Source organism: Serpula lacrymans, assembly GCF_000218685.1.
Source record: "Serpula lacrymans var. lacrymans S7.9 unplaced genomic scaffold SERLAscaffold_11, whole genome shotgun sequence".
In the NCBI taxonomy this organism is placed as follows: domain Eukaryota; kingdom Fungi; phylum Basidiomycota; class Agaricomycetes; order Boletales; family Serpulaceae; genus Serpula; species Serpula lacrymans.
This window is the reverse complement of record NW_006763300.1, coordinates 1842100-1859922: the sequence shown is the minus strand read 5'-3', so window position 1 is coordinate 1859922 and position 17823 is coordinate 1842100. Positions and strand designations below refer to the sequence as shown.

The 17823-nt window shown below is 46.7% G+C and overlaps 9 protein-coding genes across 9 annotated transcripts; 3 read left to right on the top strand and 6 right to left on the bottom strand.

Annotated features, from left to right (window-relative positions):
• Positions 1-1408: 1408 nt before the first annotated feature.
• On the bottom strand, positions 1409-3597 carry SERLADRAFT_475213 (uncharacterized protein; the record flags this gene model as incomplete). Its single annotated transcript, XM_007321770.1, has 5 exons — positions 1409-2384; positions 2440-2954; positions 3004-3063; positions 3117-3294; positions 3354-3597. The coding sequence occupies 5 exons, from the start codon at positions 3513-3515 to the stop codon at positions 1476-1478; spliced, it is 1824 nt and encodes a 607-aa protein (XP_007321832.1).
• Positions 3598-3729: 132 nt separating this feature from the next.
• SERLADRAFT_417362 (uncharacterized protein) lies at positions 3730-5578 on the top strand (the record flags this gene model as incomplete). Its single annotated transcript, XM_007321769.1, has 8 exons — positions 3730-3945; positions 4015-4103; positions 4163-4316; positions 4548-4605; positions 4657-4809; positions 4866-5090; positions 5143-5160; positions 5221-5578. 8 exons carry the CDS (start codon positions 3850-3852, stop codon positions 5433-5435), a joined length of 1008 nt encoding a protein of 335 aa, XP_007321831.1.
• A 347-nt stretch (positions 5579-5925) lies between these two features.
• Positions 5926-8315, bottom strand: SERLADRAFT_441263 (uncharacterized protein; the record flags this gene model as incomplete). The annotated part of the gene is made up of 5 exons (XM_007321768.1): positions 5926-6411; positions 6471-6680; positions 6746-7403; positions 7459-8220; positions 8266-8315. 5 exons carry the CDS (start codon positions 8313-8315, stop codon positions 5926-5928), a joined length of 2166 nt encoding a protein of 721 aa, XP_007321830.1.
• A 901-nt stretch (positions 8316-9216) lies between these two features.
• On the bottom strand, positions 9217-9660 carry SERLADRAFT_475204 (uncharacterized protein; the record flags this gene model as incomplete). Its single annotated transcript, XM_007321767.1, has 1 exon — positions 9217-9660. One exon carries the CDS (start codon positions 9570-9572, stop codon positions 9303-9305), a length of 270 nt encoding a protein of 89 aa, XP_007321829.1.
• A 973-nt stretch (positions 9661-10633) lies between these two features.
• On the top strand, positions 10634-11077 carry SERLADRAFT_397739 (uncharacterized protein; the record flags this gene model as incomplete). The annotated part of the gene is made up of 1 exon (XM_007321766.1): positions 10634-11077. A coding segment is annotated over one exon (187 nt), but the record flags the coding sequence as incomplete, so codon positions are not given.
• Positions 11078-11171: 94 nt separating this feature from the next.
• On the bottom strand, positions 11172-12155 carry SERLADRAFT_475201 (uncharacterized protein; the record flags this gene model as incomplete). The annotated part of the gene is made up of 4 exons (XM_007321765.1): positions 11172-11282; positions 11342-11547; positions 11603-11785; positions 11854-12155. Coding segments are annotated over 3 exons (339 nt in total), but the record flags the coding sequence as incomplete, so codon positions are not given.
• A 542-nt stretch (positions 12156-12697) lies between these two features.
• Positions 12698-13096, bottom strand: SERLADRAFT_441261 (uncharacterized protein; the record flags this gene model as incomplete). The annotated part of the gene is made up of 1 exon (XM_007321764.1): positions 12698-13096. One exon carries the CDS (start codon positions 13094-13096, stop codon positions 12698-12700), a length of 399 nt encoding a protein of 132 aa, XP_007321826.1.
• Positions 13097-13236: 140 nt separating this feature from the next.
• Positions 13237-14698, top strand: SERLADRAFT_475200 (uncharacterized protein; the record flags this gene model as incomplete). The annotated part of the gene is made up of 4 exons (XM_007321763.1): positions 13237-13467; positions 13597-13848; positions 13927-14199; positions 14392-14698. 3 exons carry the CDS (start codon positions 13830-13832, stop codon positions 14451-14453), a joined length of 354 nt encoding a protein of 117 aa, XP_007321825.1.
• A 968-nt stretch (positions 14699-15666) lies between these two features.
• On the bottom strand, positions 15667-16901 carry SERLADRAFT_475193 (uncharacterized protein; the record flags this gene model as incomplete). Its single annotated transcript, XM_007321762.1, has 2 exons — positions 15667-16074; positions 16128-16901. One exon carries the CDS (start codon positions 16830-16832, stop codon positions 16539-16541), a length of 294 nt encoding a protein of 97 aa, XP_007321824.1.
• Between the last annotated feature and the right edge of the window lie 922 nt (positions 16902-17823).

Genomic DNA, 17823 nt, shown 5'->3' with positions numbered 1-17823 from the left:
CTTACCTTAACCTAACCTTAACCTTAACCTTAACCTTAACTTAACCTTAACCTTAACCTTAACCTTAACCTTAACCTTAACCTTAACCTTAACCTTTAACCTTAACCTTTAACCTTAACCTTAACCTTAACCTTAACCTTAACCTTAACCTAAACTTAACCTTAACCTTAACCTTAACCTTAACCTAACCTTTAACCTTAACCTTAACCTTTAACCTTAACTTAACCTTAACCTAACCTAACTTAACCTTAACCTTAACCTTTAACCTTAACCTTAACTTAACCTTAACCTTAACCTAACTTTAACCTTAACCTAACCTTAACCTTAACCTTAACCTTAACCTTAACTTAACCTTAACCTAAACTTTAACCTTAACCTTAACCTTAACCTTAACCTTAACCTTAACCTTTAACCTTAACCTTAACCTTTAACCTTAACCTTAACCTTTACGGTGAATAACATCATCCTGCTTACGCAGGGGGACACATGACCGAACGTTATTATTGTCCTACCCGGACATTAACGTGGGATTAACCACAAACCCTAATCGTTATCTTATCGATTCAGGGGGGATAACTGTGCTCACGGGACCTTATCATCCGTCTCTGATTGGTCACTCTCACGCTGTCGTTGTTACAATAGGATCTTCTTTGGAATCATCTTCGTTCCTAAGAATAACGTGGGCCGACTCCCACGCTGTCATCAGATCGCCTCGGCATTTGAACAATAAGGGGCGCAATCATTGGCTGATAAGCAATGGTAACATGTGGTACCCGGCCCGGATGCGGGTCCGACAATCCGGAAACTGACGTCCTCTCCTACGGAGCAGGGGCCCGGTGGATGGATAGGCCGGTCCGGCCCTTGTAACACATGGAACTACCTCGAGAACGACTCGAATGCTTCACGCACTGCCGCACGGCGCTGCCTGCCAGTTTGCTATATAAAGAGAAGACTCTGACCACTGAAGAGCATCTTGCAAAATTACCTAGCCCTCTCTCCTTAGTGGGGGGTAATCTGGTCATCATCGCCTCCTCTTCTTCTCGACAGCCACCACCACCTTGCGACCTTCGGCCGCTCGGTGGCCTCTTAACCTGCTGTCTGAACTTTCCCTGTCTGAACCGTCTGAACCTTTGAGTACGAGTGGTAATCCAAGGATCTAATAGCTAGGTCCATTTGAGACCATGATCTCAATTGGACTTTTGGTACTAGTTAGATACTATTATGGTGAAAACCTCTAATATATATCTTTTTTTTTGACCAGAAGTAAAGACTGACACATATCTTACCCTCACATATTTAGAAAATCATGGTACAAATAGGACGAAAGAGAGTGAAAACGTGATAACGCCCTTTACTGGGTTTCATAGTGAATGTTGAGGTGTTACAGTATGTAGTTTAACATTCGGGTGTACAAAATTGGCAGATATCTCCGAGAATATTACACCATTCATATACAGGGAACGACAAGGATAGAATTATACTGATTTATTCGCCCTTTCCAGGATCTTCCTCAGCTCGCTGATCATGAAGATATCATGCTCCTTATCCATAATGCCGTGACGGCGTACGTCTCTGTGATGTCTGCTAGTATCAAAAGATGCAGGATACCTGTCAACACCATGCGTTCCAGCGAAGTCAAAATCGATCAGCATGGCTCCTTCGTTTGGATGGAGTACGATATTCTGAGGACGGAGGTCTCCAAACACCAAATCTCCCCTGTGGAGCAACTGCACCGCCCTCTCAACGCGGTCAAGGATATCGAGGTAGTTCTTCTGTTTCGGACAATCAGATAACGGAAGACTCTCAACGTAGTCCGTCACGACCATACAATGGTCGCTGATAAGTCGAGCAAAGTACCGCAATCTGGGAGCTAGTTGTTCTGTTTCCAGAAGTTTATGCGCCGCTTTGTTATACCTCGCGGTAAACTTAACTACGACATCCGCCTCGCCATCCGAATCAATCATCTTTGCTCGGTATATAGCGTAGGGTCTTTCGGCGTCTGCTTCCTCTCTGCGCTCCTCCTGCATGACTTGGATGCATTGTCCGCCATGTGATAGTTTGCACATGTACTTAAGGGCTGGAATAGTATCATAATCTCTAGCGGGAAGCGGGCTGGGATACAGGTGTCCAGTAGTTGGTGCCGCTTTTAGGTCAAGCGCTCTATAATATTCCTTCAAGTCATTGTAGCAGAGGCGTAGGGCCTGACACATGCGGCCTACATGTAGGACCATCTTTGCTTGGAATGCGTCGATGTACAGATCTTGAGAAATTAGCTTATCCATGTAGACTCCGCCGATAAACATAGCAGTCGATATTTCAACACGGGAGCCCGTGACGCCGATAATGACAACGGGGCAATTAGACCTCTGAACATATGGCTTGTACTAAAAGACTCATGATAATTTAAATGGTGCTTCACTAATATTTGTCAGAACGTACCGATTCCTGAGCGACAGCTTTCCTAAAATATACCCAGCCTTGTAAAGAACTGTCCCCTCCCACGCCTGGCTCGTTCTTGTCTTCGCGGATGACTATAAGCGGATCACCCCAAGTTGCATCTGCTATACCCCCACGATCGTCCAATTTGGTTTCGTAACTGCCATGATCTAGTAAAACACTCTCGAAGAAAGGCTTTAAAAGGACCCTTCTTTGCGGTTCATTGTCGTATAATTCAGCGGAGCCCGAAATGAAGCTATGGCAAAGCCCCAGCAGCTCAGAACTTGGCTCCAAGTCAGGCTGCCAAATCGTGGGATCGTCGAGACGGTCTAGACGATGTTTGAGCCTGGCAAAGGCGTGGTGGAACAGCGAAGTATGTGGACCATAGTTACGAGCTGGCCTGTGAATGTATAGATCACCACGCACAGACCCAGAGTTGTCCTTAAGTAGCTTGATATCTTTGCTGATCTCCGATGGCGATCTAATGTCCCTGACATCGGCTGCCCTCCGGACGGACACTTGAAGTAGATATTAGGATTTGCCAGCAGCAAATGCTAGAGAACTCACTTTGAATTAAATTAGAAGGGGCAATGTCAAGGCCCGGCAACTTGTCACCAGCTTCCAAAACTCAAGATACTTTGAATAAGTCAAGCAAAATGGCTGAATAACTTAGCACATACTGGAATCGGTCACGACGACAATGTCTATCTTCTCATGATCCTCAGGCGCGGGACCTCTGGGGAAATATCGCTTAAGGCGATGTGCGGGTGTCATCTTTGAACCGCTGGAATGCTCGCGAAGCCACTCGGTAGCACGATTGAGAAGTGTGTTTTCTGGTTCCATGGACAACTCGCCACACTGCACAAGAGCGTAAGTACGGCAGCGCAATAAGTGCTCATAGCAGATGAAGACCTGACCTTGAGAAGAATAATGTTCTCGTTTTCCAAGGTTCGCCTGTAATCTGGAGAGCCACGAATCGCCGCTTTCAAGTCTGCTACTTCCGCCCCCTCTGGCACATAGAACGGATAACACTGAGCGCTGGGGTTATCTGGCATGTAAACGACATAGCGAACAGGCATCGTGGTATATTTGTGTCGGAAGTGATGGTTGGCTATATTCAGATGGAGACGTGACAGTTGAAGTTGAAGTTCAACCTGTCGTGTTTGCGTTGTTTGGAGATCCGCAAGCTTTAGCACAAACAACCACCTAACTCGAAATGAATCAACTGTATATCTTGTATCATATATCTGTCACGCTCGTATCCTCATCATCTAACACACCATCGAGCTTTTTGATTATGACCGCTTGAGCTGCTGAGGCCTCGTTCATCTTAAGTACGCCCTCAAGTCGTCAGGCTTGGTTTTACTCTATCTTGCTAGTGTTCCTGTCAGCTTCAGACATCATCGTTACATCATGGAGACCACTGAAGAACTACAACAACTTGAAATTATTGCCCTGAAGTCCATATATGATTGCGATTTTTTTGGAGTCACCTCCACCCAAAGCCTGGTAAGTACGTCTCCTTGGCTCATCAGCGGACTCATTCAGACGAAATCAATACCATTATTTTATATATAGACCGCTGCCAGGCTACCCGAATTCATCATTAAAGTTCCACATCCAGATCCAGCCCACGGGTTAAATATTTATTTCCATTTACACACGAAGTCAGTATTACTTCCAGCTCGTATTTGTTTTATCCTGATGTGATCTATTCTGTTTCTAGGTTTCCAAACATTTATCCCACCTTAGCATTGGCATGCCCTACATTCACTATCCAAAAGCCAATCAAAGATCTGAATAATGAGTACGAGAGTTCACTTGCAAAAGCCATGCATGCGGAAGCCCAACAACTTCGTGGTTCTGAGATGGTTTTCCAGGTTAGTCTTTCAACGTTTGTTGATTTCCTAGATAGTCTCATAATATGGCCATCTCCACCTTCCTTGGTAGATCGTGACGTTTGCTTAACAATGGATAGCTGAATATATTAACACGCCCATCGAGTCTCATGGTTCACTTGCGAACGAAATGACAAAACATACAACAGACGAAGAACGGGTATATTGTCTTCCTTTTTTTCCATCATTGCGCTCATCTATTATATTTCATAGGAACGAAGGCAAAAAGCGGAACGACAATACAGTGATCCTCAAGCAGCCTTGCAGAGATGTAAGTTCTATCCCTTCCATATTCTTTTGTGCACCGCTTGAGTGGAACTAGTACCTATATCACCTGGCCTACAATACTATGCAATGAGCATGCTTGTACCTGGCAAGAAAACCCATGTTTCTTGCCCGAGTCTTCTAGCAGATCTTGCTGCTATGTCGTTCCATTCCACCGCGACCAGTAGAACACCATCAATTACTGTGTCTGGTATGTATTCATATTCTACAGATTAGAGTATTCGGCTGTTCACAACATATCTACAGGGCTCAAAGCGCCCATGTACAGTAGCCATACCCATAGTAGCTCCCCAGAGAAGGACTATTTCAGAACACCTGCAGGGACAAGGCAGGCAAGTCGGTGGAAGGAAGACTGGGAGGAGCTGACATCTAGTCATTTTATCATCATCAATTTCGACTTTAATGTAGGGGAAAGGGGCATTCGGATCAGTCGTCAAAGCTCGAACAAAATCGACTCCCGCATATACGCTGGTACGTCGCTAAAAACGTGATTTGGTTTTCCTATTGTTCACAAGGATAATAGTCAAGGAAGTACGACTATGTACGTCTCCTCAGCTTAACAAGGATGTCAGAAGGAGCTAACGGGCGATACTCTGAACAGTTGCTGGTCCACCACCAGACAATTTCTTGACCAATACCACCACTGGCACCATTTACATGAACGCCCGGCGTGCATTAGCCGAAATAAATCTGAGACTCCCGAGAAATGCAGCTAATGAACACTCTGACAGATTCCTCCGATTCCTTTCTTCACGCCAGAAGAGTTTGGCGACAGTAACAATAAGTGGCAATCACTCTGAGATGCCTGAGTGCTGATCGTTGACCTCCTTACTAGGATCGTTATGGCACACGTAAATGTAAGACTGCCCAAAAGCAAGGCAATTTCTCCATTCCTCAACTTGCTCTCTATCTTTCCCTTGAATGTATCATTGGGTAGAATACAATCAATGATAAGTATAGCAAACTAAGGTAAGGGTAATATTTCTCAAGGCAAGAAGCATCGTGGGACTACGATGATGTATAACGTGCGTGAGTGCTAGCAAAAACAAATGTGTATCTCAAAGTACATGGGGTAAATGGGAATTGCTGGAAAAGTAATAATAAAAAAATAGAACAACAATCATTCCGAGTTAGCCAGCTTCAAGTAATGTACCGATCATCTTTTGAACACCACCTTCATGCAAATAGTGGAATAATACTAAGTGTGTGCAATGAGCAGGAGGGGTGGAAAATACGATGGAAAAAGCAAAAACAGCTAATAAAACACAATATAGTACAACCTTCAGAAGTTCGCCTCTCGAGGCAACTACTTCAAGGGGTCATTAAAGATAGAGATTGGGCGCTGTAGAGGAGCAGGCGACAAAGACCTATCGTCGTACCCCAAACGGGTCAGTCCAGCGTCGCGATGACTCGGATAAGGTCGATTTTCAGATGACGTTTGTGGGCGTGAAGGCGGTTCAGGATATAACACGCCAGACGGAACGGGGGCAATGTCGTAAGCCCCTCTCGAAGCCGCCCTACTGGCAGGACGCCTCTGTTCGCTCTGAGTTGGAGGTGAAGGTGGAGGACCAGAAAGAGGGATAAATCCCGCTGGCCAATAGGAAGGAGTAGGTGAGGAACTCGACCCAGAATCTGCGGGCTGAGCTTGATGGGATGTATGACTAGTTTGATGAGACTGGTTAGAATGCGAAAGGTCTTCGCTTGGAAGTTGGACTGATCTGCTGGCAGCATCAGGACTGAGGAGTTCAGGATGTGTGACTGCAGTTTCTGAACCATTAGACTGAGATTCAGACTATACGCAGACGAAATAAACGCGTGGATCACAGATCAGAACAGTATTTTTAAGCTTACCGGAGACTCGACAACGATTTGGGGAATGCTTGAGCTAGATGTGCGCTGTCGAAAACGATGTCTAAACAGATAATCTAAAGGTGAACGAGCTCTATTAGGAGCGGCTGCTGGAGGGGTTTCAGTACGGGTTTGCCTGCTTGCATCATTAGCTAGTGATGCAGGCATTATGACTTCCCTCGGCCTTCGTAGTGGTGGTCGAGAAGGTGGACGCTAAGCAATGATGGGTAAGCAATACAGTGATATTTTTTTGTTATTCATTGGAGACATCAACGCACCGTGAGCCTTGAGGTAGAAGACTCAGAGTTCTCCGCGCGCCAGTGCTCCGCTATACTCTCCGTTTCGCTCCTCTGTCGTTGTTCCTCCATCACGGGTGTGAGTTGTGGATGGCTCCCAGTCCATGTACGTACGGGTACGAAGTTGACGGAATTGACGCTGCTGCTACGTGATGTCAGTGTATCATCGTCTCTCCCTGTCGGAGCACTGACGAGGTCATATTGCGATATCCTCGTTGATGAACGTGATGATGCAGATATGGCACGCGAACGTTGCGATGGGTATGCATAATCATGCGTACGCACAGGTGGGTGATCATTGTCACTCGTTTCCGAAGATCCGAACAGTGCACTTTCTACAGGCTGTATCAACTCATGGGGAGAAGGCATAGCGATACGACTCGTGCGAGAGTCAGCGCGAGGGATCCATCCATCTGGAGGAACTGAAGTCGGGCGGAAGGTAGGAGACGGGCTTAGTCGGATAGGGATGGGATGAATCGTTTCTGGGCTTCGAGAATGAGCAGGTATGGGCAGAGGTAGCGGCTCATGGGAAGGGGATGGGAGTGGCCTGGGCGTCACAACGGTTCGAACTGGTATATTGGCTGCATGTGGCGCTGTATCATAATTACGCACCGGAGGAGCAGACCCTGGGCGATTGACCCTAAACGTGGCATTAGCATCACTACAATCGAGAGTGGAGTAGTACATATGCATACAGTGGGACCTGGCTTGATTGACGTCGGTTCGCAGCTGCAGACTGAGGGCGTTCAGCTGGCCTGACCCTGACCTCGTCGAATGGCTCCTCGTCGTCGCCGTCATCTTCTTCTTGAACAACGTATCGTTGTCGAGATCGATGACGCTCACTGTCCACAAATTCGATTTCTCTACCTTCAACGTATCCTAGTCGGCGACCTCTTGACCATCCCTCTTTATACCCCTCCTTCCTTCCTTCGTCGCGCGCCTGCATAACAAGCTTCTCCTCTTGCAGTTTTCTTGCAGTAGTTCGAGCACGTGCAGCATCTGCCTCTGCTTCGCTCTTTTGTGCAGCTACCTGGGCGATGATATCTTGGGCACGAAATATTTCTTTTTGCGCATTCTCGAGCTGAACACTATACAGTCTCAACTCTTCCTTGAGGCGGTTTACGTCCTGCTCTGCACGCTCGCGAGCCTCGTTGGCAGATCGAAGACGAGTGAAGTACTCGAGAGCGCGGTGTTCTGCTGTATCTGCACGAGCAGTTTCGTTCGTAAGGCGCTCGTTGGTGGCGGTGATAAGTGCGTTGGCCGCGCGTATATCATCGTCGCGAGCAAGGAGGCGTGTAAGGAGGCGGCTAGTAGACTCGTCCGCATTGGAGCGCAAACGATGTTTTGTGGATCTTGTCTGGCGATTGGCGAATAAGTAGTTGAGAGTGTCCGAGGGTGATGAAGGGGAAGATGGCGAGGAATCAACGTCCGTGGGGTGCCGATGGGCTATGTTGAACCTGTGTAAATGAGCTGATCAGTTCCAAGAGCAGTGGTTTATCTACAAGGAAAGAACTTGCCTTTCTTCATCATCAAGGTGTTCAGGGAGTGCCATTGATCATCTTCAATTGAGAGAATACATGCGTTTAAGGTTGATTACTGACATTGATTGAAGGTGAGAACTTACCAAGTAGCAATGCGCTTTTCCTGCACACAGGTGCAGCAGCGCTGGGGCAATTATGAGCAGCTAAAGGAGGGAGACGCGCTAGAAGTTGAAGCTGATATACTTTGTAATGTATTGTAGTAATCCTAAGCCTCGTGTACGCCGACAGGGCGTGTGCTGACGTTATCTTTGGCTACTGGTTCTGTGGTGTGATTCACGTGTTTCGTGCGTGGACGGAACATTCACGGATGAACAAGAAGAGATGTCGACATTTTGAGCTATTACAGGTGCTTTAACTGCATGGATTAATTGTAACCACCCTTCCTTGAACTAAAATGTTAATGAAAGTGCGTGTTTAGATGCCTGCTCACCGTCACTATTACGCATGTGAAGAACTACGACACCTGTGATGAGTCTGATGCGTGCGTCCGACGTTCATATGGTTTATCGCCGATGCCCAAAGATAGAAAGCGAACATATGGAGACAATAAGCCAATGTGAAAATGTATATGCAGTGATTGAAGGGTCTTGCCTACTATTGATGTAGAATAGGACTGGGCGTGGGCTGCCTCTGGTCCTTGAGGCCTCATCTGACCACAAATCGGATTAGGCGAAGATAAAAGCACCGCCTGAGTAATTCAGCGATGTTCACTAACGGTTCTAGAGCGTATGCCTCCTTAGGAGAGGATGGGAAGAAAGACCTGTGAAGACATCGCGCCGGATATCGTGCAGAAAACCGTTTGTTTGGCTAGAGCTTCAGATTTAAACAACCTTCAAGCTTATACTACGTTGTCACGGTGTAACATCAATCATTCATAATATGTTTTCTTTCGTGTCCTACAAATCGAACCCTGTAGTGGAGAAACAGAGCCTCATACAAAACGAGACATACAACTCATGGACACCATACCCATACCTGGATTTCTCATCCAGTTGCCCTCATTGACAATATATCGACTTCCTTGGACCCAGTCCGATCTCCTTCCCAGTATTATCTCTCATCGCCCGGACACCCCAAAATGCAAATTTGTACTTGGCTCCATTCCCGTGTCCTGCTTTCTTGTACATATTATCGTATGACACGCTGAATGAGAAATATCCTTCGAACAGTTCTCTCCATTCACCTCCTGTACCTTGCTTTACCCAAGCACGCTTCATCTTGAATACGCCTCTGGATGCTTTGATCCCGCATTGGATTGGAAGGCTCATTTGTGCTATGATGCCCGCTGCAGTAGGGCTGTGGTCTGGGGCCACCAATGAGGAGCGTTCAGAGGGCCTGAATGTCAGTACCTTTTTGTATACGAAAGATGTTACGTTCATGTCGAAAGGCCGCTCCATCATGGGATCAAGGACAGTCGAACTTTCGAACCTTCCATAGCTAGGTACGATTGTATTCATATCGCTACACGGTCCCAAATAACATCTAGCCGTATAATCATGCTTCGCCTGGTGGTTAAGAATTGTTTCATATAGCGATGCGTAATTTGGGCAAGAGGTTCCCGGAGGGAAGTAGACCTTGCAAAGGAATGGCAAGTACATGCCATAAAGGTCCATATTCCCAGAATAAACGGCAGGTGGGGCCTGCGGTTCCATCATCTGAGGCTGAAAAGTAGGATTAGCTCTGGTTTAATATTGACTACGAAGACCGTGTACATTCACTGGTACGGGGTGCACCAACGTTGGTTGCTCGGCACTGGGTGAAGGCGATGGCGGTAACGACGCCGTTGCTTTGCTGCGCTTTGCAGGTTTTCGCATTTGTTTTTGGTGAGGGGTATGGACCTCTTGTGGCGGGTTCCTGTTGGTGACCTCAGGTAAGTAAGGTCTCTTAAACGTTGTTGACACAACTGGGACTGTCAACATGCCCTATCACAGTAGTAAACATTCTTAGCGACGTTCAGTGTAAGAGCACATTATTGCTATTCTCACCGTCATTGTCGACGAAAAATTAGTGTTTGGATAGGGCGTGTGCTGAAACTTGAAGGAGTTGGTCAATGCGCGAACACATCCCGTTGATTTTACCGCGTCGCACAAGTCACGTGCGTAAAAAATCAACCTTACCTTCTAAAGCTCTCTTCCGAAACGCTTCTGAAAAGGTCATTCAAAGACCACTTGGTATATGTTCAGCAGGCCTATTAAAGTACAGGTTCAAGTAAAATGGCACCAAGAACTAGTGGATCCTGTAGATTCTGAACCGGACTCTTCTAAGTCCTCACTCCAAACACTCCAAGGGATTCCGGATCCAGACAAGTTAGACTGTTTACCCGACCTACTTCGACAAAAAGACAAACAGTTATGTATAAAAATTCCAAAGAACACTCGTTACCGTAAGCGACGTATGGTACTTTTGCGATTGATGCCTATTCCACATCCGTCACCTCTAAGACGGTCTTCCTTGAGATGCGCAGAGTAGCAATACTTCGCGTGCTGCTGATTGGGGGCTTCCCAACATACCTTGCTGCTCGGGCACACTCCTCAAAAGTCAGACGCTCCCAAAATTCGAGTCACCTGGCGACTACATCTGAAACATTGGATGTCCATCGAGAACAAATACGATATCGAATCCAACTTAGCCACAGCAAGCTAAAACATTGGGATTACTTGGTCGACCTTTGATAGCTGACTTGATGGCGTCCTCAAATGGTGTGGGAAGAAGAGCAACCGATGCGGTGGGCTTAACCTTGCCAAAATATGTCAAGGTTACTCGAAAGCCAGAGGTACTTGGCAAGACCCCGAATTCAATACCACCATTGAACACGACATATCCAATGGAAGGTTGAACAGTTTCTGGAATGACTTTGGCACAACCAAATGACCACGATTGACCACTACAGATGACCCTCCTTCATACGCAGTAAGAAAGGCGGTTAGGTTATCCTCGCTGGGGAATTGGAATTGCCTTCGTGGTTCGAAGAAACAGTATTCTCCTGTAGAACGTCATTACGCTGTAGAATATCTCGAACTTAGTGAATAGTTTTCCTTACCATACACTTTGAGCTGATAAATTTCCAGTTGAGGATATTCACCATCATACAAAAGCTCCCTGCGAATGCTATCAAACAATCCAGCACTCCCAGCATAAGTGAAGAAATTAGCGATATCGAGCTGCCAGCTTTCTCGTAGAACTCGTCGAGGACATCATCTTGATTGAGTCCAAAAGTGTTGGGTAGCACGCCTGTGAGAGTAACTTGAACTAGGATCAGCAGCCAGCTTTTAGTCGATAGGCAAACAATACTACTCACCGTCCTTCAGGGCCGTTGCCATAGAATAATCGAATCATGCGCAGGGAGATTGCATGTACCATTGCGATAGGGTACACTACCAACGATGAGGGATGCAAGCACCATGGGCTTGCGGTTGAAAGTGCAAGATTTTGGTGTTTTTGCTCATCACATCCATGAGCATGACAATTGGATATATTTTCCCTTGCTAGTTCAGTTCGTAGTTCCCCTCATGAACACGCAACCATGCATACGAGATCGTCCTGACTCACCTTTCACTAATATGGAGAAGCCAGATGCGGCATAAGATAAACACCCGAGCGCCATTCAACATCTCCACCTTGAATATGAACATTCCATACCCGCATCTTTCTCGGCTGAACTATAGAATGTCTTTTCGAATTTGAGTCTTCCCCAATGCTGTCAGCCCAAAAGGGACCAAATCAGCTTTTTGAAGAAATGCCACGTAGAACATCCTCTTGAAGAGCAAGTATCCTGCCGTCCTTGTGAACGTACCAGTGCCGCGGACACTAAAGTACAAGGACACCCGAAAATGGATGTCCATTTTCAAGTTATCGAAAATTCGAGAATGATAGCAGACAAGTGACTCATGTATTCGGCTAGGAAAGAACCATATCAGACAAACGAAGACCTCTGAAAAGGAAACCAAGATATATGACCTTCGCACACACACACACCTGCACTCTGACTCGACATGGACCGCAAATAAATGGTGATGGGGCCCTATGTGTCACCAGATCATGGTAATCGATCAAGCTTGTGTGAACTGAAAACTACTGATACCTATTCCTCCGTGGGTATGAGCGCTGATACGGTACACCAAGCAAAACGTGTCCTCCCGTTGTCGGACGTCGACTGTCAATCAGCAATGCTATAATGTGATTACGACAATAAACGAGGAAAAATAAGAGTAAGATGGTAAGTCTGATATACTAGACGGAAGTTCAACTGATAGTGAGAGGTCCTGTTCAATAAACAAAGGTTACTTGGACTGGCAGACAATTGGTAGACATACAGCACTGAGACGAGCTCCCATGTTTGGTTTGCATGAGTGCATAAGAGAATGGCACAAGTGTATATTCCATGACTGTACTGTCAAATCAATGATGGTTTTAAGTCTCGCATAATCACCGAATGAAGAACCAATGCCCAGTTAACGGCCACCAGAACGGCACGACTTTCTGATGAAGCATTTGTAAGGTCGATCCTAATAAGGGTCAGAAATCGCCGGTAAGGTATACTCGAGAATGGCAAGGTAGCTTGCCACGGTGGAATATGAATTGTCCTCGGCTTGATCATGATGAACCCAAGGTCTGAGGCCGTAAGATTTGTCGTTTCAACCAGGAAAAGATTCGCATCCAGAGCCAGTTCTTTCAAGTATGTGACACCATGAGCCCATCCACTCCGGCCACTTCTAGAGGAATCGATGGGCACTTTCCAGTTTAAGGACGTCTTTGCCGCCGTAGCAGAAAGTATAAGCGTATCTCGGTCCATCCAGGCAAAACATTGAAGCGAGAGAGGCGTTCGGAAACAGCCCTGCATTGTCCAAAAAAGGAAGATTCCGTAACGTCACAGTCAGCCGCTCTCCAGACGCCGTCTTCTGTCAAGTTCGAGCTGGCACCAGAACGCACATTCGACGGCTGTAGGCTCTTGCTGAGCCCACCACCAAGTTGTCTCACATCCTCTGCGGATACAACCTGTACCATTCTCTCGTTCTATGAAAAAAACCATACATTCATACTTTTGTCAGCTAAGAATGACTCTCGAGTCACCCATATTTTCCCTGCTACGCTAAATATCTGTCATTTTCAACTTGCATATTGCAATTCATGACAGTAGCACGCCGTTTGTTATCAGTATACGCGGTAAGCACGATCAGCAACTTTCTGTGAATTTTGCGTCACACTGCAGGCGACTAGAGCGGGTAAAGTCGTGGCTGGCAGTAACACCATGTTACAATATCCAAGTTATGCCACTTACCATGCACTCTCTAGATGCTGCAATACCACCATCGCTAGCAATTACTTCTCGCGGCGCCGCAGTTTGCTCTTCCAATGGGCATATTATCATTTGGTATTGCCCAGCATTCAATTGGTTTCGGGCCTACGAGCTGTTCAAAACGGCGCAAGGCTGTTGGTGAAACAGATCTTCACAGAACTCGTTGTTCAACACAGAGATATCGAAAACGCACACGCTCTGAGTTAACGACCAAATATGAAATATTACTATGCAAGTCAGGAATGGAGGTGCGCCGCCCTCTTACGCATTCATTTCCATGTGCCCTTAACATTCAAGTTCACATGTGCTTGACTCTTATCCTTCAGGAAATACATTCTCATATGTCGTTGTCCCCAAAATAGTCATTCCTTGCTTCTCGACTTTGTATTATATCTTCGTTTTTCATTCTATGTCCGTGACGTGGGACAAGTTGGTCAGTCGCATCCGAAAGCAACGATGCTCTATCGTTGATAGACCATATTCCGAGCTTAGCCGAAACAAAGTGTGCGCATTCAATGAGCCCATTCTTCAACGCAGAGGTCGCACACTCTCAAGCCCCATCAACAACCAAACGGGGAGGACCGTTATGTCACTATCAGGTAGGTACATACCCCCTCTAATATTCGTTTCTCTCTTTCACAGCCACCCAGTGTCGTTACTAGTCGCTCGCCTCGGAACATGAGCTCAGCCTGCTTCCTTCAGTGATAAAAGTTGCTATATTGCTTTCGCCCAAATCCCCAATCCCATTCATCTGTTTTTGGGTCATATCTTCATTCATTCATTTCCCGTAGCGTGGGACGTCTCTGCCAGCGATCAGAAGGTGATTGCAGAACGAAATTTTTATCGTCCATAAAAACATCAAGTTTAGCCGAAACAAACTGTCTACCTCTACCGAGCCCATGCTTCAACGCAGTGAGGTCACGCAGTTGCATGCCCATCAGGAACCAGATGCGGAAGGCGGATCTGTCACTGTCCCGGTGCATTGTTTTCTTACGTATTCATTCTCATCTTTCGCAACTATCCAGCGGGGCTTATTATCAACCGCTTCACTTACCTGTAGACATTCCTTAGGAAAACAAGTGCTATCGTATGTCGTTGTTTCTCAAATGGCAACTACCCGTCATTTGTATTACTTGATCCCTTCTATATCCGTATCGTGGGACGACTCCATCAGCGATCGGAAAGCAGCAGCAGAAGCCCTCCGGTCGTTGATGAAGTTGATCGATCATTTATCGTGGTGTATAAGTTTGGCCCTGCAGGTAGGCCGGTGAGCACAGTATGATCCGTGGTCGTAGGGAGAACTAACCAACCTCAGCCTCTACTTCCACCTTTTCCCTCGGAGGCTAAACTCTCAAGGGATCAAAGTGTATATCGTTCTTCGTTCTAGGCCGTGTATTTTGATGACAGTGAACACATTCGATATGATGGTGGAATATTACTCGCGGACTGACAGTTCCCATCCCGTGAGCCGTCATCGTGTACTGTGTATGTTTCACGAAATTTCACATTGACTTTTCTTACCCTTATCACTATACACAAATGACTACTTATTGGTTCGTTCTTTTCCCCCTATTTGTAATTGCTATCTCTGACATGTGTTAAATGATCTGCCAGGAGGATAGTTGGCTGTTCCCAGCAGGAAACGCCGCTGACTCGAGCACGAATTTTGGTCACTATCACGTCCATCCACCCTCATACCACCGCAGTTTTTGAGAGAACATAGGTAAGCCGAGTTTTGCAAGTCACGCAAAAGAAGACCTCCAAGTTCCTTGAATTAATAGACACCTTCTCATTTTACACAGCCTGCCTTTCGATCTGGAGATAAAAACTGAACCTTGTGCTCAGCAGAACTGGTTGTATGTTATCTATCCCAGGCACATTATCTCTCTCCGCTGTATACTGCATCCACGCAAACAAAGACTGTTTTCAAACAGATCAATTGTCCCCGCACGGTACGAAACTCCCGCAGGCCAGACCAATGGTAGAAGGCGTGAGTAATAGAAGCACCATGTCGATGTCCAGCTTTGGGCGCCTCGGAGCCTGCCATGGGACATGGTCCGGTGCCCACCCTGGTTCCATGCGTGTCGTCGACGTGTCCCCCCCCATCTGGACTCACGAGCGTCACTTTGTTCTTGAGGAGATGCTTCAAACAAGGAGCTTTGAAGCGCTGGAGATCCAACTTAAGCTGCACCGACTTGCGCAGATCTTCCTCGACCAGGTGTGTCGTCTATCCATCTTTTCTGCCACCCCTTCGACGCGTTGTTTGGATCTGAACAGCGGTTTTATCTCACTTACGAGCGTCTTTTATCCGTCAACGTCGGTTCGTCCATAGGGCTGTACCACCAAGTATGAGCTGTCTGTCTACGATAACGGATTGAACGAGTCCGCGTGTGCGGTTTTCTACACATTTAGGAGGGAATGGAGGAGATCTTTTGAATTGCGGCAGTGTTCAGTGTTGACGTGTGGGTTCTTGACAGGCGAGATGATCTTTTCCATATACTCTTCCAATTCCCTGACATGTCATTCGCAGCAGCCAATCCTGTCGGCGACTAAAATGGAGGAAAAGTGTCACGGATAACTGGCGCCATGGGTGTTCTGTGTTTGAAGATCCCAAACTACTCGTATTGGCGCACAGAGTCGAGTTGCAGATCTTCGCCAACTCCTATTTATTACTATCATCTCAAGACGCCTCACTTCTCCGCCACCGTCGGTCTTCAGTGAGCGTCAGCCCAGTATCTATGTATAGCTGCCTTGCACAACGGGATTAGCGAATGAACGGACGGACGATTATGCGCTAGTGATTCTTTGTTTTGTTTTTCGCAGTTGGAATGTATGAGAAAAAATGGATGCAATGCGGGGAGCGTTATGGTGCGGCGATGGTTGACCGTGGGTGTAGTTTGATCCTTGACAGGTGGATGATACCCTTTCTAGATCATCATCAGCATGCACACCGCACTGCTCTCTCACATCCCCAACTTCCGATACTGATGGCAGTATAGTGTATACTGATTTTTTTGGGATCATGAGCTGGCATTGTTCGCACCCTATAGTACCCACAACCATTCTTCGCGGCTAGAACAGGCGGGCGGTAGTGTCTTGGATAGATCGATAAATGGTAGACACGCATGCATACACTGGCAGGTTTTTTTTCTTGAAGCCGAGCCGAGAGGGCAGGCCGAGACTGATAGCCCAGCATAGCCCCTGCTCTCCTCCGAATAATCCGCTCTGTCATAACTGCCGTACCGTACAGAACTCATGTCGTATGACTCTTATCCCACCTACAATGAACGACGACGGTGATAAGGACAGCGACAGTTGAACACCTCACAGATTTAAAAACTCGAACGTGCCTCGCATGATCGATGATGAGCATCTATCAATAGGTCCGTAAGGAGGGAGAAACATGCATCCACGCACGTCGCACAACCGAATCCGAGTCCACGCACTCAGACAAGTCCAACGTCCCGCATGGAGATTCAGAGGCTTTTACGCTCTCGAGCTCAGCTTCCAATTTTGACTTGGAGGCTCAAAAAGGCACTGACTCGGGGCGCAAACCACGCGGGGTGAGTGTCGATATTAACTGGAGTGGCTGCCCTGAGCGGAAGGAGTGGGCTGATCATGATCTCAGCGAGTATGTGTTATCGTTCCTGAGGACTGAGGCACATAAAGCATAATGATTCGGCGTGTTAAGGCCTGAAAAGCCTGAAAGCTTGCCTCTCTGCTTGGTGCTCTCCAAGTTACCGTGTTAGCGCGGTACTAGCCCCGACGTGCACCGCCATCAGCATTGTTAATCCCTTTTTTTTTTTTTCTGCATGGCTCTCGAGGCGTTGCTGTCATTGAGCTCGGGGGTCGATGAAATACTGTACTCAGTTTGATGATATATATTATACTTGCCAGAGAAATCAGAAGAGGCTGAGATTGTGAATATAGGCACGCTTGTTCTATTACATACGTGTTGATCGAATAATTGGGTTCGATGATAGAAAATTTTCAGGAACAGTCGGCGCTCACGCGTCTCTCTTCGCGGTCTCGCACTATTTCCAGGAACGAGGAATCCTTGCACTCGCTTCTTTTAAAAAATGGATCAGAGGGATTTCTCGTAAGGTTGACAACGTTTAGTGGTTACTGTAAAAGTACATTATATAAAACAACTCGCCGGCGCCGATCAGGTCGAGGGATGAAGAGGAAGAGTTAGCCAATTGATGGGGGGTATTTGGTTTCCC